At 43.8% G+C, this 20,500-nt stretch overlaps 1 protein-coding gene across 6 annotated transcripts; it reads left to right on the top strand.

Annotated features, from left to right (window-relative positions):
- The first annotated feature begins 1,942 nt into the window (after positions 1 to 1,942).
- Positions 1,943 to 12,715, top strand: LOC139534322 (serine protease HTRA3-like). Of its 6 annotated transcripts, none has more exons than XM_071333374.1 (9): positions 1,943 to 2,823; positions 7,789 to 7,888; positions 8,136 to 8,358; positions 9,702 to 9,896; positions 10,118 to 10,150; positions 10,396 to 10,666; positions 10,791 to 10,848; positions 10,943 to 11,038; positions 11,288 to 12,715. In XM_071333374.1, the coding sequence occupies exons 1-9, from the start codon at positions 2,403 to 2,405 to the stop codon at positions 11,454 to 11,456; spliced, it is 1,566 nt and encodes a 521-aa protein (XP_071189475.1). In that variant the 5' UTR covers positions 1,943 to 2,402; the 3' UTR covers positions 11,457 to 12,715. The 6 variants fall into 6 exon arrangements, with proteins under 6 accessions (XP_071189475.1, XP_071189479.1, XP_071189477.1 ...); XM_071333376.1 differs by having other exon boundaries at positions 1,946 to 2,823; positions 10,477 to 10,666; XM_071333375.1 differs by having other exon boundaries at positions 1,949 to 2,823; positions 10,396 to 10,591.
- Positions 12,716 to 20,500: the final 7,785 nt, after the last annotated feature.

Genomic DNA, 20,500 nt, shown 5'->3' with positions numbered 1-20,500 from the left:
TAAAAAGGGGTATGCCAGGTGTACTCTCTGCCTGAAAGAGATCAATTTAGCCAACAACGGGTATCATTCTCTGCTGGCACGTTGTAGAACAGATGTCCACAGGCAGAAGGTGTACAATGTAATCATGTGCAGTGTAGCCCACAGATATTGCTTTTGTTGTGTTGAACTTGACAGTAACACTTGTGTGTGAATGAGGGGGGATTATTCAATGTTTTACTTAGTGAATGTTCTTTTTGCACACTTGTAGACTTGTGCACTTGATCTATGTCTACTCTGATTCAGAGGGGCTGGGTTAAATACAGAAGACACATTTCAGTTGAATGCATTCAGTTGTACAACTGACTAGGTATCCCTCTTTCCCTACTATAGTGGCCACCATCTCCTACTAGAGACGTCGCTGGTTCAAATCCAGGCTTTATTTGGGAGTCCCATAGGGTGGCGCACAATTGGCCCAGTGTCGTCCAGGGTTTGGCCGGTGTAGGTCGTCATTGTAAATAAGAATTTGTTCTGAGCAGACTTGCCTAGTTAAATAAAAATAATGTTTTTTTCCCAAGTGCGATATTTAGATGTGTGTGGTCACAAGCGTTCTATTATAAAGGCTGTCTTGGCTAACTGCAATATTAGTGTATTGTTTTTTCTCAAGACTTGAGTGTCATTTGCAGTAAAGTCTATGCAACAAATAACATTGGATTGCTTTCTTTACATTTTTTAGCTGTGAGTTGGGTTCACATTAACCACTTTTTTTTTTACACACAGCGACTGATCATGTAGATCATATTCTTTGTTGTTTAATTAGTTAAAACCTGCATTTCACCCTGAAGGGATTTTTTTGCATGTTTCAGTGCAAAACAAAAGTGTCACCTTTTTGGGCCCTCACCGGTTTGCATCCCTGCCCATTAACGGCCAGCACAATGGATACATGTGACTGGAACAAGGGGTCCAGTGTTTCCGGAAAGTGCGAGGAGTGATTGACATCGAGTTTTCAAATAAACATATGGGCCGTGGTATAAAGTAGTGCACTATACAGGGGATAGGGTGCTATTTAGGATGCATTCCATATGACTTGTTGGACACCCTCACTTCTCTACCATAACAAACATGTATTAGCTCTAACCATGTTATATCCATTTCCCTTAGAGAGAGAGAGAGAGAGAACAAGAGCATGAGAGAGAGAACGAGAGAGAAAGAAAGAAAGAGAACAAGAGCGAGAAAGAAAGAAAGAGGGAGAGAGAAGTATGTGCTAAAAACAGAACCACATCTGCCATTATGTCTGTACTGGTAGGTCATCTTAAATTGTCCTTAAACGGGTACTTATAAAAACATGGTACTATACAGTATGTGTCCCAAATGGTACATAGGGCCCATAAGGCTCAAAAGTAGTCTACTATATAGGGAATAGGGTGCCATTTGGGACGTAACCATGCACTCATTCACATCCAGACTGAGGAATGGATGACTTAATGTTTTGAAAAGGGAAAAAATATAATGTGTCAGATCAGTCACTAGCTGCATGGATGCCCGTGTTGTTTGACAGAGACCCAATCATTTACATCAGTATTTCGACACTTTTTTGGCCCCCAGTATAATATTGTCCAGGTTGTGTTGCTACTGACAACAACGTTAATTTCCAAGTCTTGCATCTCAGGGTATGATGACAACGTTCATGCTAGATATGATAAAGAGTAAACCGAAGAGTTATGCTGGTCAAGAGGATCCAACTCTCCGCTTCCTGGGGTCGCGTTTTTATTGTCAAAGACCTACTTTGCGGAGCTACTTTGGCTTAGTTTATTAATTCGACGATTTTAAAAACAAGCACACATAAAACTTGAAAAATACAAATAAAATCATCGAAGATAACACACAATAATGTCTGGGATTTATTTCCATTGTTGTCCTCTTGTGACATGGTGGTTGGTCAAGATCACTTGCGCTTTGGAGGGGCAGAGCCAGACCAGACGCAACAAATGATGTTGGATCTTCAAAAAACTGAAAAAACAAAAGGCACCGCACTACTGTGCTGAGACTCATTGGTGTTCATTGCAAATATAGCGCCAGCCAGTGCATCGATTAGACACACAATAACGGCATATTTGGGATCAGTTTCCACTCCTTTGGGATAACGTTTCCCATTTAATCTGGATCAAGAACGGGCTGCATATGAGTTGAAAACTTTTCAGTTTTAAGAAAATCCCGGATGTCTGCCCTGCAAGCGTAACTTTATCTCGACAGTCCTGTGAAAGAGATGCTTAAAAGTGGGGAGTATTGCTCGTTGTTCAATCTTTCCAAATGACCGGCGACCGTTTTACCACGTACATGACCGTGTAAATACTTAGCCTAACATTATTTGTTATTATTTTATAGTTTTCATTTTCTCATATCTCCACTGCACTTGATCGCAAACGATGCAGGTCCTACTGTTTGCTACGGTTATTTACTATATCATGAACTTCGTCGGGGCTGAGCCCAAACCAAAATGCCCAGAGCGGTGCGACGTGAGCACTTGCCCCAGCCCTAGCTGCGCGATGGGATACGTTCCAGACCGATGCAACTGCTGCCTGGTTTGCGCCCAGGGAGAAAGCGACCCATGCGGGCGCAAAGATGACCTACCCTGCGGTGATGGACTCGAATGCAAGCACCCGGCCGGAAAGCGGCTAGCCAAGGGCTTTTGTCAGTGCAAATTGGGTCACAAAGTTTGCGGCAGTGACGGCATTACCTATGGGAACGTGTGTCAGCTGAAGGCGCAGAGTAGGAAGGCTCTGCAGCAGGGGCTGCCCGCCATCAACTCGGTCCAGAAGGGACCATGCGAAATCAACAATAACAAAGGTAAGTCATTTGTGTCTAAAAAGAAAACACCAACAACAATAACAGCTGCAACACATAGGCATACTGTAGCTCAACATTAATCAGTAACAGCAGAAATGTATAGGCTGCATACACAGTTGCACTTCATGCAATAGACATGGATGGATAATTTAATAGATGTTTATATATAGTGCACTACTTTTTGGGGGGCTCAATGCACTATATAGGGAATAGGGTGCCATTTGAGACATAAATATAGTCTAGGCTAGAGGAATATAATTAGCAACCCCTAAACCCCTCCTTTGTCAAAAGGGGAAGACAGCAGACAGCAGACTGTCTGGGTCATTAAAGTTAAACCCTACAACTTTGCCACTAGACACTGACCTGAGGCCAGTTTTGTGGTTCTCCAAATCGTTTAGTTTAAGATTGGGGGAGCGAAACTGATCACCATAATTATTCTCAGCCAGACTCCCTATAGATTACAGTCTCACATGATAAAACTAATGACCAGCCACTGAATGACTGAGTTCACTTGTCAGAATGTAATGTTTGTTTTCCTGTCTATTTTTTATTAGCCTTTCCTGTGTTCTTTTTTCCTCCTAATACCCAGCAAAAACAAAAGCGTTTAGTGTGAAAAAACAGAAAAAATAACAAAATTATTATTATTATCGTATGTGCAATGTAGTGGCCATTAGGTAAAATAAACATGACAGTAAATGGGGACAGTAGACAAAAAACATAGTTGGCACATCCTGATGTCCACTACAGAGGACATTTATTATTGTTATTTAGCTCTTATTGTTATTTAGCTCTTATATAATGTGAAAAGAATTACAGCTAGCACATTTGGTTCTTTGGAAGTGGTGGCAATGTACATTTTTGTTTTCCCATTGGTTCTGGGAACAAAGCCTGACTGGTAAAATGTAAAATAAATTTTAAAAAATGTTCTGAGAACGGAAGTGAAAAATGTATCTCGCTCTGGCCACGTTAATTTTAGGTTGCAGGGAGGTTCTGAGAACGTTTTACTATGGTTCCCTGAATGTTTTCCTGGGAGGTTTTATTAACATTCTGAGAACGACAATTATGTTATTTGAATGTAATTACATAACATTCGAAATGTAAAGGTTATTTGGAGGTTTTTGAATAACTTCCTTAAAACGTTCACTGAATGTTTCAATAAGACTTTTAATAAGACTGCTAGCTTAAGTTAACTGTTTTGAACTTCAAGCACAGATAGGACACATGGAAATTAATTTGCATTAATCATGCAAACACATTTATTTTTTATTGTGGCATGGCATCAGTGAGATTCAAACACTATTATATTCTGTTCTCTATCCATGGAATTAGTCTACTGCACCACCAGGATGGAGCTAGCATGCCATGGTTTATTTTAAACTTATACAAAGCTGTTCAAAGGAAACGTTAAGATCAGGTGTGGCCAGTTAGTGGGTGCGGCCAACACACCTGAACACACTTAACAAGATTAGAGGTTTGAGAGAATTTTGTTGACGCTGAGAATGGAATGTATATGTTTTTAAATAACATTCTTGGAACGTTTTTTGAATGTTACTAATGTTTTCTTGTGTTTTTTATGGAAAGTTTTCTTAAATTTTCTGAGAACACGACTTTAAATATAACATTAAGGAAACCTGCAGAAAACGCTATGCTGAAGTACTGACATTCCCACAGAAGAACGTTGTTTCTTAATGTTCTCGGAACAATTTGAGAACGTTGCTTTAAATAGAACCATAAGGAAACCTGTAGGAAACGTTATGCTGAAGTATTGAAATTCACACAGAAGAACGTTGTTTCTTAACGTTCTCTGAACTATTTGAGAACATACCCAATGTCAAAGCAGTTTTGAAAACGTTCCTAGAACATTACCAAAAAATGTATATACTGTAACTATTTTTGAACTTTTATGAAGCGTTCTGTTATAGTAATATAAAAACAAGAAAATAATGTTATTTTGTCAAGTTTAGAGACCATTCCCAGAATGACCATTCCCAGAATGTTGGGGCAAGTTTGAATGCAATACAACGATAGGACAACAACCCTCTCACCAAGCCCTAAGAAACACATGGTTGTCAGAAAGTTATGTGCTAGCTGGGACTGCTCAGTAACCTCACCAAACTATTCCTGAGATATTTACCTATAGAAAAAATCTGAATATCAAACTCACAAATATAATAATTACACAATTACACACACTTACCATAAAATTGCTGGGTCTCAGGAGGTTATAGGCATTTCCTGGCCAAAGGTGGCAGTTGCCTTGGTTTCCATTCAGAACGTTTTCATAATGCCATTTCATAATGCCCAAGAAGCCAGTGTTTGGAGGATATTTTGGCACGGATGTTGCAACCGTATATGATATGATATACACTACCGTTCAAAAGTTTGGGCTCACTTAGAAATGTCCTTGTTTTTGAAAGAAACTCCGGGATGCTGGCCTTCTAGGCAGAGTTCCTTTGTCCAGTGTCTGTGTTCTTTTGCCCATCTTAATCTTTTCTTTTTATTGGCAAGTCTGAGATATGGCTTTTTCTTTGCAACTCTGCCAAGAAGGCCAGCATTCCGGAGTTGCCTCTTCACTGTTGACGTTGAGACTGGTGTTTTACGGGTACTATTTAATGAAGCTGCCAGATGAGGACTTGTGAGGCGTCTGTTTTTCAAACTAGACACTCTAATGTACTTGTTCTCTTGCTCAGTTGTGCACCGGGGCCTCCCTCTCCTCTTTCTATTCTGGTTAGAGCCAGTTTGCGCTGTTCTGTGAAGAGAGTAGTACACAGCGTTGTACAAGATCTTCAGTTTCTTGGCCATTTCTCGCATGGAATAGCCTTAATTTCTCAGAACAGGAATAGACTGACGAGTTTCAGAAGAAAGTTCTTTGTTTCTAGCCATTTTGAGCCTGTAATCGAAAGCACTAATGCTGATGCTCCAGATACTCAACTAGTCTAAAGAAGCCCAGTTTTATTGCTTCTTTAATCAGAACAAAAGTTGTCAGCTGCTGTGCTAACATAATTGCAGAAGGGTTTTCTAATGATCAATTAGCCTTTTAAAATGATAAACATGGATTAGCTAACACAACGTGCCATTGGAACACAGAAGTGATGGTTGCCGATAATGGGCCTCTGTACGCCTATGTAAATATTCCAGAACAAAATCTGCCATTTCCAGCTACAATAGTCATTTACAACATTAACAATGTCTACACTGTATTTCTGATCAATTTGATGTTATTTTAATGGACAAAAAAATGCTTTTCTTTCAAAAACAAGGACATTTCTAAGTGACCCCAAACTTTTGAACGGTAGTGAATATGTGTATGATATTAGCATATGATGAGTACTGTTTACATTTTGTTTTTACTGCTCAGATCCCACGTACATTTCACTTGCCTCTCACATCTCAGCCTATATGGCTATGTTTAAACAAGCAGGCCAATTCTGATCTTTTTCCACTAATGGATCTTTTGATCAACCATAATAATTTGGGCAACAGATCAGAATTACTCACTCTTACTTACTTCAGTCAAATACTATATCATCATATGAACCCATTCAACTTACAACATGTATTTCAACACAAGTCATCCTTGAGTTACTTCAGATAGGCCTACTACCACTTTAGACTAAACCTAAAATGATCTCGTCATTATCATTAGGATGGGCTGGCCTTCGGGCTAATGACATGTTTAGTATCTTCAAACTGTTCTTCGATCAAAAAATAAATTTTCCAGAGTCATCTCAAAGCTTTTTGGCCACCACTCAGGATAATAATAGCCTGCAGTCCCAGATTTATTTGTAATGTTTTGCTACTCTCGTATGGTTATTGGTGGCAAAACAGCACAAACAAATCTGGGAGCAGGCTAGAATAATAGCCGAGTTGGGTTTTTCCATGGTTACTGCCAAGATTGTGCCATTCACTGGTTTGGTTTTCTAATGCTTGGTTAGCCAACTGAAGAGGACCAATTTGTAGCCTAGTGCTGACATATGCTCTTCTGAGAGTCCCTTTTACTTGCATGTTTAATTCTACACTCCCATAGCCAACAATTTCCGATTGGTTAGGAGGATGACCATAGCCAAATATTTGATTAGCAAATGGATAGGATGTGCTGGGAAAAGTTCTAAAATGTAGAGCCAGATGTAGAGCCATGTAGAGTCTAAAATGTTGTTTGTTTGCTCTCTAAAATCAGCTGTGTAACCTGAATGTTTATACGAGCCAAGGCGATCTCACACACACATACGCACGCATACATGCATGCACATACACGCACACACACATAGCCAAGGCAGTCTAGTCACAGGAAACCACGGTCGGCTGAGGAGAACGAACGCCAGCCAGCGGAGCAGACCGCCATGTGCTGGAAATAACCAACTGTAATTAACATTAGTTTACTGCAGCACGCCACACACACAAACCCACACACTCACGCACAGGCCACTGAGGCGTTTTCATGGCCCTGAAGGAGCGCAGCCCGGCGAAACTACCCGGCTGTTTTTAGACCAAATTACTGAGGTTTCATGTAGGAAGGGGTGGAGTATAGGAAACAAATATTGCAGGGTATTACAAAGGAAGTTCACCTAAGAACCTGTACTTGTCGGACAAAAAAAATAATTGGTATTGCTATTTTGATGTATTTGTTGTTGCTGTTCTTGTGGTTATTTTTAAAGTCAAGTTTTTACTGACCACTTGATCAAACCTGAAAACACTCCTGGCCCCAGTTACTCTGTGACCACTTTTAAGCAGTGCATTTAATAAAAGCGTTATACAACAATATTAAGGCTCATACGTGCTTATAATAAGTTATACATCATTATATGTGGATGGTTTAAGTAAAGCGTTTCCAATATATATTTTTTTCTGCACGTAAGGTTGCAGGTAACATGTTAAGAAGCGATAGTACTATTGTTAGAGAGGGGATAGTGTAGAGGAGGGACTGTGTCATATTATTAACATGAGTCATTCTTCCTGCTAGTATAGGTACTTCACACCCCACCAGTCCCAGGTACAAGTTTAACTTCATAGCCGACGTGGTTGAGAAGATTGCGCCGGCTGTCGTCCACATTGAACTTTTCCTCAGGTACCGTGTGTTTGTGTAGGCAGACTCGGACACAATCTTATGTCGTAGTACAGTGTGTGTTGTGTCTGTAAAGTATGTGTAATGATGGTTGAACCAAAATAATCATTTTTATCACATATAACTTACTGGTAGTAACTTCACAACAGTGTAGATATTATGTAATCTCTCATCATAAGCAATAAACTCAAAACACATCACAGGAAACTCTTGTCTTGTTGTTGTTCTATCTTGACCTCTTGACCCCCAGGCACCCTCTGTTCGGCCGGAATGTCCCTCTGTCCAGTGGGTCAGGCTTTGTGATGTCAGACACAGGTTTGATAGTGACCAACGCCCATGTAGTCTCCAGCACCAGGCCTGTGTCGGGCCGTCAGCAGCTCAAGGTCCAGATGCACAATGGTGACGTCTACGAAGCGACCATCAAGGACATCGATAAGAAGTCAGACATCGCCACCATCAAAGTCAACCCACTGGTGAGAGGAGTGTCTCAGGATTGGGGTCAATTTCGTTTCAATTCCAGTCAGTACAGGAAGTACATTGAAATTCCAAATCCAATTGGAATTGAAATGTTGTTTACTTTCTGACTCCCTATTGCTTAAGAGTCAGACAAAAGACATGCTGCTTTTTTGTCTTAGGCATGTTCTTATGCATAGGCCTATTGTCAAATCTCGACCTATTGTTCATTGTAATGAGACATACAACAACAATGTTTGTGGTTAGAGGAAGACTGACACTGTATTTTTTCAAATGAAACCGTCCAAATACTATGTTCTGGTTCACATAATAGCTGTATTGTATTCTACAACAAGAAGGTCTTACTGTTAAAAACGGGGAATAGGAACAAAGAAACAGCAAAGAAAAGAAAAAAGCAGGGGGAATTCCTGTACGTTAATGAGTTGAATAGCTATTTGATGGATGTCATGAATGTCTGAGCTCACAAATAGTTATGACTGATGTCATATCCTGTTTGTGATAGGATTAATCAGGCGTGGTGAAACACAGTTCAATTACCCCCTGGGTGTAGCTGAATGTTTTAGGCCCAGGTGCATAGTTTATGACACGGACCCTACCACTTTAGGGATAAGTAGGGGGATTTTAAGATGGGCCAGTCAACCATATTGCGTAAGTGTTCAATCAACGAAAGCCCCTAAAGTCTCCAAAACGATGGATCGGCCTACAGAGAGAAAGACAGGGAAACGTGTGAGCAGTGAGAAAGACCTCAAAGAATTCCTACACAGCCCGGTCCCTCTCTCTTTAACTCTATTTCTGAATCTCACATCACGATATGAGTCAGAAACATGTATTCTAGTGTCAAAATGTACTACAAAGTTTAAAAAGGATAATTAATATACAAATATTGAAAGCATTTAATGAGACAACTAAAAGATGTGCAACATAAAAATATTGTCTCAATTCCGTTGTGTAATTTATTGACAGTCCCTAACTAGCCCCAGAGATAGGCTATCTATTCAATGTCAAACCAACTTTGCCATGGTTGCACACCAGCCAGCTGAAGCTAATTGGTGAAAGAAGTTAGCTAGCCTAGGTGACTTCAAGACACAAGTTATCTGGAAGGGTTAGTGACTGTAACTGTGTACTGAATGTACAAACGCTTGCCACATGCAAACACACAGACAAGAGGCACCCAAATTAACCCGCCCCCCCCCAGACAACTCTCGTTTGTTGTCAGTCATGGCCGCTGCTTTTCTTAATGGCCAGGCCGAAAAATGATTCCAAATCAGGAAATTCAGCCCCCCTTTAATGCTTCTCTCCGGCCCTCTCTCCCCTCTCTCTCTATTCCCTTCCTCCCTCTCAGAAAAAGCTCCCGGTGCTGTTGCTAGGCCACTCGGCCGACCTTAGACCTGGTGAGTTTGTGGTTGCCATTGGCAGCCCCTTCTCTCTCCAGAACACGGTTACCACAGGGATCGTGAGCACTGCACAGAGAGACGGGAAGGAGCTGGGCATCAGAGACTCTGACATGGACTATATACAGACGGACGCCATCATCAACGTGAGACAATCAATTCACTACAATTTAGCTTCACTTTATTTAAAGAGCAATTATAGCAGACTACACTTATAACCAACTCAAAAGGCTGTCCAGCTGTCTTGTTTTGACATTTTAGAAGAGGGCATGTATGATCATGGAGATCAAATACACAGACAAATACATACACATCCCATTGATTGATTGAATAATTGAATGATTTATTGTTTTTGATATTTTCTCAGTATGGAAATTCAGGCGGACCTCTTGTTAACTTGGTAAGTGGTATGTCAGCACCCAACACTTTTTCACAACCTTCACTGTGATAATATTGAGTAGAAGCAGTAGTGAGACAGCCATAGAGCTTTTTAAATACACTAGTATGAAAGTATCCCAAAGATGGCCATCTTTTTGGTCACGTTACCAGGATGTTAATGTCCATTGTAGTGTTCTATTTAATTCAATGGAGCCCGCCCTGTTCTAAACCCCTAATAACCTGTCACCCTGTATTGTCTGCCATCAGGACGGGGAGGTGATCGGTATCAGTTGCGATCCAGTTCCTATTCGTAACACTCTGTTAAGTTGTTTGTCTGACTGCCACCAGGACGGGGAGGTGATTGGCATCAACACTCTAAAAGTGGCTGCTGGGATCTCCTTCGCCATCCCTTCTGATAGGATCACACGCTTCCTCGAGGAATCCATGGACAAGCAGAGCAAAGGTAGGCCCGCCCCTCCCCTCCCCTCTGATAGGACAACACTCTTCCTCAACGAATCAATGGACAAGCAGAGCAAAGGTAACTATGTCTGAGATAGCCAGACAGCTATTAACTACTAGTATGATCACATTATAATTCAACAAAGGCAAATTATGTATTATTATGTATGTTAAAGGCAAATTATTGTTTTTTTCTTTTAAAGAAGTGAGATCACTGAAGAAACGTTTCATTGGAATAAAGATGCTCACCATCAACCCAGCGTAAGTCTTATACAAGCATGACACTCTGCAATACTACAGTTACCAATAATAGTGTGTTAAACTAAGACAGACGTTTCTAATTCGTCTTGTGTAGGCTGGTTGAGGAGCTGAAGCAGCAGAACCCAGACTTCCCTGATGTCTCTAGTGGGATCTACGTCCATGAAGTGGTGCCTCACTCTCCTGCACAGAAGTAGGTGGCCTCAGTCAAAGCTACCATACACTGTGCAAATAGCATAGTTTCCCTGAGAAGGGTCAAGGTGACTTTGTATGGAAATTCGGCATGGACTATTTCATTACATCTCTTGGTTTTCTTAAAGGAGTAATTCATCACTCTCTTTCATACTTTTAATATCTTTACCCACGTGTCTCTCTTTTGCACGTTAGCCTTTCTCGTCTCAAAATAATGTGTTTTTACCCTCGTCCTCCTTTCCACACACAGAGGTGGTATCAGAGACGGCGACATCATCGCGAAGCTGAACGGCCGTCCTCTGCTGACCACAGCTGATCTACAAGGGGCGCTCACGGAGGAGACAGCCCTGCTGCTGGAGGTCAGGAGGGGCAACGACGACCTGCTCTTCAACATCCAGCCCGATGTCATTATGCAGTAACCCAGTAACCATGAAGACATTGACCAGGAGTACCGTGTTCGAGATATATTTCTATCGGGAACATTCTGTAAACGTTAGAACGTCACTCATGAACATGCTCCCAGCTGTTCAACATCGAGCCAGACGACGTCTTCATGCAGTAATCACAGCAACCGTGGTGTGGAACCCGGGAGACTGAAAAAGTATAATGACCAAACAAAATAAAACAAAACAGAAACTCTGGTTGAGAGCCCTATACACTGATAAAGCTGCCCCTATAGTCACTGACCTGAGGTCAGTTTGTATTTGTTTTGGGAGGGTAAACTGATCCTAACTCGGTGCCTAAAGGGTGACTTTTAACTACTCAGAGCCCAGGGGAGAACGATCAACAAACAAGTCAAGAAACAGAAAACTTTGTTTGTTGAAACCTTGATCTGGAAACGATAGAGACTGACTGACCCTTGCTTGGTAAATCCAGCCAGAAAACTCTCTGGAGTCTGGATGCATTTAGGACTGAATGTTGGAACGCCCAGCGAAATGAAACACTTGATTTTTATTATTGTTGTATTTGTGTTTTGTATCATCTGTCTTTGTCAAAGCACACCAGCTGTTTTTTGAGACTCACTTACTCCCAATGCAACCTATCATTGGTAAGACAAGTTTAGCATGTAGTTAATTCAAAGATGTGTCCATTGTTACACTGCTTTTATAGCCTTTTTTTATCTGTTGACCAGAACTTATATCTGTACATGCGAGTACAGTAGCTATGTGTCCAATGCTTTCCGTTTGAAACCATTCCGTAACCAACTGTGAATGTTGTTTTTTGGTCAGTGATACGTTGAAAGAAAGACCAGAATTTGGTCGGAAATGTTCAGTTAGAAGTTGAAAGAAAGACCACATTTTTATTCAACTGGTAAAATGTAAGCAAATGTCTGTTTGAATCTCACTGTTACTGGATTCTTGATGTCTTCTACTATCACCGACCCATTGGGAACACTTTACATTAATGTCCTAAGGGTTTATAAAGGGTTTATAAAGGGTTTGTAAAGGTGTTATAAGCAGTTTTATAAACACTTTACAATATTGACCTGTGCTTATAGCATGAATAAATAAATTCCCTTTACAGTCAGTTACTTATATCTTAATCATCATGACTTAAGAACAGATTGAATGTTTACAAATCTGGATTCCTTACCAACAGACTATGTCAATGGGAGTGATTGTTTTAGTTTTTGCTACTTTTATAATGTGTATAAAATAAAATAAATTGCTCTATAGGACGTTCTTGCGTTGGATCCAGTGAGACGTGTGTGAATACATGCGTGTGTGGGTGTGATTCCTTTGACAACATTCTGCTGTACTTGGACATGGTTGACGAGGAAGCTAGGAATGTTTACTGCTTCAGGCTGTAAGGAGCTTAGTCTTGTTTAAGTACAATCAGGTTATTGTGGCTGATATATATATATATATATATATATATATATATACAGTGGGGAGAACAAGTATTTGATACACTGCCGATTTTGAAGGTTTTCCTACTTACAAAGCATGTAGAGGTCTGTAATTTTTATCATAGGTACACTTCAACTGTGAGAGACGGAATCTAAAACAAAAATCCAGAAAATCACATTGTATGATTTTTAAGTAATTAATTTGCATTTTATTGCGTGACATAAGTATTTGATCACCTACCAACCAGTAAGAATTCCGGCTCTCACAGACCTGTTAGTTTTTATTTTAGAAGCCCTCCTGTTCTCCACTCATTACCTGTATTAACTGCACCTGTTTGAACTTGTTACCTGTATAAAAGACACCTGTACACACACTCAATCAAACAGACTCCAATCTCTCCACAATGGCCAAGACCAGAGAGCTGTGTAAGGACATCAGGGATAAAATTGTAGACCTGCACAAGGCTGGGATGGGCTACAGGACAATAGGCAAGCAGCTTGGTGAGAAGGCAACAACTGTTGGCGCAATTATTAGAAAATGGAAGAAGTTCAAGATGACGGTCAATCACCCTCGGTCTGGGGCTCCATGCAAGATCTCACCTCGTGGGGCATCAATGATCATGAGGAAGGTGAGGGATCAGCCCAGAACTACACGGCAGGACCTGGTCAATGACCTGAAGAGAGCTCGGACCACAGTCTCAAAGAAAACCATTAGTAACACACTACGCCGTCATGGATTAAAATCCTGCAGCGCACGCAAGGTCCCCCTGCTCAAGCCAGCGCATGTCCAGGCCCGTCTGAAGTTTGCCAATGACCATCTGGATGATCCAGAGGAGGAATGGGAGAAGGTCATGTGGTCTGATGAGACAAAAATAGAGCTTTTTGGTCTAAACTCCACTCGCCGTGTTTGGAGGAAGAAGAAGGTTGAGTACAACCCCAAGAACACCATCCCAACCGTGAAGCATGGAGGTGGAAACATCATTCTTTGGGGATGCTTTTCTGCAAAGGGGACAGGACGACTGCACCGTATTGAGGGGAGGATGGATGGGGCCATGTATCGCGAGATCTTGGCCAAAAACCTCCTTCCCTCAGTAAGAGCATTGAAGATGGGTCGTGGCTGGATCTTCCAGCATGACAACGACCCGAAACACACAGCCAGGGCAACTAAGGAGTGGCTCCGTAAGAAGCATCTCAAGGTCCTGGAGTGGCCTAGCCAGTCTCCAGACCTGAACCCAATAGAAAATCTTTGGAGGGAGCTGAAAGTCCGTATTGCCCAGCGACAGCCCCGAAACCTGAAGGATCTGGAGAAGGTATGTATGGAGGAGTGGGCCAAAATCCCTGCTGCAGTGTGTGCAAACCTGGTCAATAACTACAGGAAACGTATGATCTTTGTAATTGCAAACAAAGGTTTCTGTACCAATTATTAAGTTCTGCTTTTCTGATGTATCAAATACTTATGTCATGCAATAAAATGCAAATTAATTACTTAAAAATCATACAATGTGATTTTCTGGATTTTTGTTTTAGATTCCGTCTCTCACAGTTGAAGTGTACCTATGATAAAAATTACAGACCTCTACATGCTTTGTAAGTAGGAAAACCTTCAAAATCGGCAGTGTATCAAATACTTGTTCTCCCCACTGTATATATATATACAGACAGACAGAGAAGGGGTCATACTTTTCCATCCTCCACCCACACAATCAGTCATGGGGTAAGGTGAAGATGTATTTATGTCAAGTTAAGGGTCCTAAAAATAGTCATACAGTTTTACTTGTCTTGTCACAGGTCATAAATGTATGTCTCATGTCCTAGGAGGATGTCTGTAAGGAAACTGGGAGAGTTTGATACACCATTCACTTCCATGGTAGACTTGACCCATATTCTGGTCCGCCAGAGAGTCTGAGTATTGTTGGCTAATCTCCTTAATGCAGCTACTGCTAAGTTAACTCTGTATACAAACTTGACATGTTGCTATGACAGAAAGAAAATTCAAACAATGATTTAATTGCAACTCATATCTAAGTGGGTGCTTGTGCTGGCCCCTTTTTTCCCCATTTCTGATATGATGGATTGTTGGCTCCAAGGACCCTTTGATTTATTTCCCTAAGAGGATGAGTTGAGCATCTTGGAAGTCTTGCGACTAGCTTGGAAAGACAGTACCATGCAGTATCGAAGAGTCCTCACTGTTGCTCGATTATCCTATTTTTCCAACTTAATTGTTGAAAATAAGAACAATCCAAAATGTATTTTTGATACTGTCGCAATGCTAACTAAAAAGCAGCATTCCCCAAGAGAGGATGGCTTTCACTTCAGCAGTGATAAATTCATGAACTTCTTTGAGGAAAAGATCATGATCATTAGAAAGCAAATTACGGACTCCTCTTTAAATCTGCGTATTCCTCCAAAGCTCAGTTGTCCTCAGTCTGCACAACTCTGCCAGGACCTAGGTTCAAGGGAGACACTCAAGTGTTTTAGTACTATATCTCTTGACACAATGATGAAAATAATCATGGCCTCTAAAGCTTCAAGCTTCATACTGGACCCTATTCCAACTAAACTACTGAAAGAGCTGCTTCCTGTTAACGGCTCTCTATCCACCGGATGTGTACCAAACTCACTAAAAGTGGCAGTAATAAAGCCTCTCTTGAAAAAGCCAAACCTTGACCCAGAAAATATAAAAAACTATCGGCCTATATCAAATCTCCCATTCCTTTCCAAAAAAAATGAAAAAGCTGTTGTGCAGCAACTCACTGCCTCCCTGAAGACAAACAATGTATGTGAAACGCTTCAGTCTGGTTTTAGACCCTATCATAGCACTGAGACTGCACTTGTGAAGGTGGTAAATGACCTTTTAATGGCGTCAGACCGAGGCTCTGCATCTGTCCTCGTGCTCCTAGACCTTAGTGCTGCTTTTGATACCATCGATCACATCATTCTTTTGGAGAGATTGGAAACCCAAATTGAAAGAAAGATATCAGTTTGTCTCTGTGGATGGTTTGTCCTCTGACAAATCAACTGTACATTTCAGTGTTCCTCAAGGTTCTGTTTTAGGACCACTATTGTTTTCACTAAATATTTTACCTCTTGGTGATGTCATTCGGAAACATAATGTTAACTTTCACTGCTATGCGGATGACACACAGCTGTACATTTCGATGAAACATGGTGAAGCCCAAAATTGCCCTAGCTGGAAGCCTGTGTGTAACAGTCCTGACCTGTTTTATGTTGTTTTTATGTGTTTATGGTCAGGGCATGTGTTTTGGGTGGGCAGTCTATGTTATTCGTTTCTATGTTGGTTTTGGTTTGCCTGGTATGGCTCTTGATTAGAGGCAGGTGGTTTGCGTTTTCCTCTAATCAAGAGTCATATTTAGGTAGGGCATTCTCACTGTTTGTTTGTGGGTGATTGTCTCCTGTGTTTGTGTATGTCGTTGCGCCACACGGGACTGGTTTCGGTTTGTTTCATTTCGATGTAGTCTGTTTCCTGTCCGTGAGTTTTACGTTTCAGTTAAGTAAGTTCATGTTCAGGTTTTGTCGTCTACGTCGTTTTCTTGTTTTGTAGTTTTGAAAGTGTTTTGTTTTGTTTCTTGTTGCCGTCGTATTTATAATAAAGATGGCTTATTTCCCTGAAGCTGCGTTTTGGTCTGAAGATCCTTCTCTCCTCACCTCATCCGAGGATGAGGAGAGCGACAGCCGTAACAGAATCACCCACCAACAAAATGTGACCAAGCGGTATGGGAATGCTCGACGGAGCAACAAGGACTTTTGGACTTGGGAGGAGATCCTGTCTGGTAGAGGACCCTGGGCGCAAACTGGAGAATATCGCTGCTCTCGTGAGAAGAGTGAGGCAGCCACAGCCCAGGAGCGGTGGTTTAAGGAGGCAGCTAGGAGACGTGGATGGAAGCCGGAGATTCAAGCTCGTAACCGGAATTATGAGGGGACACGTCTTGCACGGAAGCCCGAAAAGCCCGTGAGTAACTCCCAAAAATTTCTTGGGGGGGGGGGGGCTAAAGGGTAGTGGGCCAAGGGCAGGTAGGAGACCTGCGCCCACTTCCCAGGCTAACCGTGGAGAGCGGGAGTACGGGCAGACACCGTGTTACGCAGTAGAGCGCACGGTGTCTCCTGTACGTGTGCATAGCCCAGTGCGGGTTATTCCACCTCCCCGCACTGGTAGGGCTAGATTGGGCATTGAGCCAGGTGTCATGAGGCCGGCTCAACGCGTCTGGTCTCCAGTGCGTCTCCTCGGGCCGGCATACATGGCACCTGCCTTACGCATGGTTTCCCCGGTTCGCCTACACAGCCCGGTGCGGGTTATTCCACCTCCTCGTACTGGGCGGGCGACCGGGAGCATTCAACCAGGTAAGGTTGGGCAGGCTCAATGCTCAAGAGAGCCAGTACGCCTGCACGGTCCGGTATTTCCGGCGCCACCTCCCCGCCCCAGCCTAGTACCTACAGTGCCTACATTACGCACTAGGCTACCAGTGCATTTCCAGAGCCCTGTTCCTCCTCCACGCACTCTCCCTATAGTGCGTGTATCCAGTTCAGTGCCTCCAGTTCCGGCCCCACGCACTAAGCTACCAGTGCGTCTCCAGAGCCCTGTACACACTGTATATTCTCCCCCTACTAATCCTGATGTGCTTGTCCTCAGCCCGGCGTCACCAGTGCCGGTACCACGCATCAGGGGTAGAGTAGGCTTTGAGAATACAGTGTGCCCTGTCCCTGCTCCACGCACTAGTAGGAAGGTGCTTATCATTAGCCCGGTGCTTCCAGTTCCGGCACCACGCACCAGGTCTACAGTGCGCCGTATCCGGCCAGAGCCATCCGTCTCCCCAGCGCCATCTGAGCCATCCGTCTCCGCAGCGCCATCTGAGCCATCCGTCTCCTCAGCGCCATCTGAGCCATCCGTCTCCTCAGCGCCATCTGAGCCATCCGTCTCCCCAGCGCCGTCTGAGCCATCCGTCTCCCCAGCGCCGTCTGAGCCATCCGTCTCCCCAGCGCCGTCTGAGCCATCCGTCTCCCCAGCGCCGTCTGAGCCATCCGTCTCCCCAGCGCCGTCTGAGCCATCCGTCTGTCCCGAGCCGTTAGAGCCGCCCGTCTGTCCCGAGCCGTTAGAGCCGCCCGTCAGTCAGGAGCCGCTAGAGCCATTCGTCAGTCAGGATCTGCCAGAGCCGCCAACCAGACAGGATCTGCCAGAGCCGCCAACCAGACAGGATCTGCCAGAGCCGCCAACCAGACAGGATCTGCCAGAGCCGCCAACCAGACAGGATCTGCCAGAGCCGCCAACCAGACAGGATCTGCCAGAGCCGCCAACCAGACAGGATCTGCCAGAGCCGCCAACCAGACAGGATCTGCCAGAGCCGCCAGAGAGCCATGAGCAGCCAGAGCCGTCAGAGAGCCATGAGCAGCCAGAGCCGTCAGAGAGCCATGAGCAGCCAGAGCCGTCAGAGAGCCATGAGCAGCCAGAGCCGTCAGAGAGCCATGAGCGTCGAGAGCCGTCAGCCTGCCATGAGCGTCGAGAGCCGTCAGCCTGCCATGAGCGTCGAGAGCCGTCAGCCTGCCATGAGCGTCGAGAGCCGTCAGTCTGCCATGAGCGTCGAGAGCCGTCAGCCTGCATGGACCTGCCAGAGCCGTCCAAACAGGACCTGCCAGAGTCTTTCAGCCGGGATCTGCCCCTTGTCCCGGTGTTGCCCCTTGTCCCGGTGCTGCCCCTTGTCCCGGTGCTGCCCCTTGTCCCGGTGCTGCCCCTTGTCCCGGTGCTGCCCCTTGTCCCGGTGCTGCCCCTTGTCCCGGTGCTGCCCCTTGTCCCGGTGCTGCCCCTTATTCCGGTGCTGCCCCTTGTCCCGGTGCTGCCCCTTGTCCCGGTGCTGCCCCTTGTCCCGGTGCTGCCCCTTGTCCCGGTGCTGCCCCTTGTCCCGGTGCTAGCTGTTTATTTAGGGGAAGGTAGTGTTAGGGTGGTCAGTAGAAGGGGTAGACAGAAGAGGGGAGTGACTATGGTGGTATGGGGACAGCGTCCTGAGCCGGAACCACCACCGTGGTCAACTGCCCACCCGGACCCTCCCCTGGACTTTGTGCTTGTGCGCCCGGCGTGCGCATCTTGAGGGGGGGGTACTGTAACAGTCCTGACCTGTTTTATGTTGTTTTTATGTGTTTATGGTCAGGGCATGTGTTTTGGGTGGGCAGTCTATGTTATTCGTTTCTATGTTGGTTTTGGTTTGCCTGGTATGGCTCTTGATTAGAGGCAGGTGGTTTGCGTTTTCCTCTAATCAAGAGTCATATTTAGGTAGGGCATTCTCACTGTTTGTTTGTGGGTGATTGTCTCCTGTGTTTGTGTATGTCGTTGCGCCACACGGGACTGGTTTCGGTTTGTTTCATTTCGATGTAGTCTGTTTCCTGTCCGTGAGTTTTACGTTTCAGTTAAGTAAGTTCATGTTCAGGTTTTGTCGTCTACGTCGTTTTCTTGTTTTGTAGTTTTGAAAGTGTTTTGTTTTGTTTCTTGTTGCCGTCGTATTTATAATAAAGATGGCTTATTTCCCTGAAGCTGCGTTTTGGTCTGAAGATCCTTCTCTCCTCACCTCATCCGAGGATGAGGAGAGCGACAGCCGTAACACTGTGTTTCAGACATAAGGAAGTGGATGGCTGCAAATGTTCTACTTTTAAACTCGGACAAAACAGAGATGCTTGTTCTAGGTCCCAAGAAACAGAGATCTTCTGTTGAATCTGACAATTAATCTTGATGGTTGTACAGTGGTCTCAAATAAAACTGTGAAGGACCTCGGCGTTACTCTGGACCCTGATCTCTCTTTTGACGAACATATCAAGACTGTTTCAAGGACACAGCTTTTTTCCATCTACGTAACATTGCAAAAATCAGAAAGTTTCTGTCCAAAAATGATGCAGAAAAATTAATCCATGCTTTTGTCACTTCTAGGTTAGACTACTGCAATGGTCTACTTTCCGGCTACCCTGATAAAGCACTAAATAAACTTCAGTTAGTGCTAAACATGGCTGCTAGAATCTTGACTAGAACCAAAAAATTTGATCATATTACTCCAGTGCTAGCCTCTCTACACTGGCTTCCTGTTAAGGCAAGGGCTGATTTCAAGGTTTTACTGCTAACCTACAAAGCATTAAATGGGCTTGCTCATACCTATCTTTCCGATTTGGTCCTGCCATACATACCTACACGTATGCTACGGTCACAAGACGCAGGCCTCCTAACTGTCCCTAGAATTTCTAAGCAAACAGCTGGGAGGCAGGGCTTTCTCCTATAGAGCTCCATTTTTATGGAATGTTCTGCCTACCCATGTGAGAGACGCAGACACAGTCTCAACCTTAAGTCTTTATTGAAGACTCATCTCTTCAGTAGGCCCTATGATTGAGTGTAGTATGGCCCAGGAGTGTGAAGGTGAACGGAAAGGCACTGGAGCAATGAACCGCCCTTGCTGTCTCTGCCTAGCCGGTTCCCCTCTCTCCACTGGAATTCTCTGCTTCTAACCCTATTACAGGAGCTGAGTCACTGGCTTACTGGTGCTCTTCCATGCCGTCCCTAGGAGGGGTGCGTCACTTGAGTGGGTTGAGTCACTGACGTGATCTTCCTGTCTGGGTTTCGGCGCC

This window comes from Salvelinus alpinus, chromosome 11 (genome assembly GCF_045679555.1).
Source record: "Salvelinus alpinus chromosome 11, SLU_Salpinus.1, whole genome shotgun sequence".
Classification (NCBI taxonomy): Eukaryota; Metazoa; Chordata; class Actinopteri; order Salmoniformes; family Salmonidae; genus Salvelinus; species Salvelinus alpinus.
This window is presented reverse-complemented; position numbering and strand designations above follow the sequence as displayed.

Coding starts and splice junctions, on each gene's coding strand:
- LOC139534322 (XM_071333374.1), top strand. CDS start 2,403: ATGCAGGTCCTACTGTTTGCTACGGTTATTTACTATATCATGAACTTC. Junction 2,824..7,788: donor CGAAATCAACAATAACAAAG/GTAAGTCATTTG, acceptor CTGCTAGTATAG/GTACTTCACACCCCACCAGT. Junction 8,359..9,701: donor CCATCAAAGTCAACCCACTG/GTGAGAGGAGTG, acceptor CCTCCCTCTCAG/AAAAAGCTCCCGGTGCTGTT.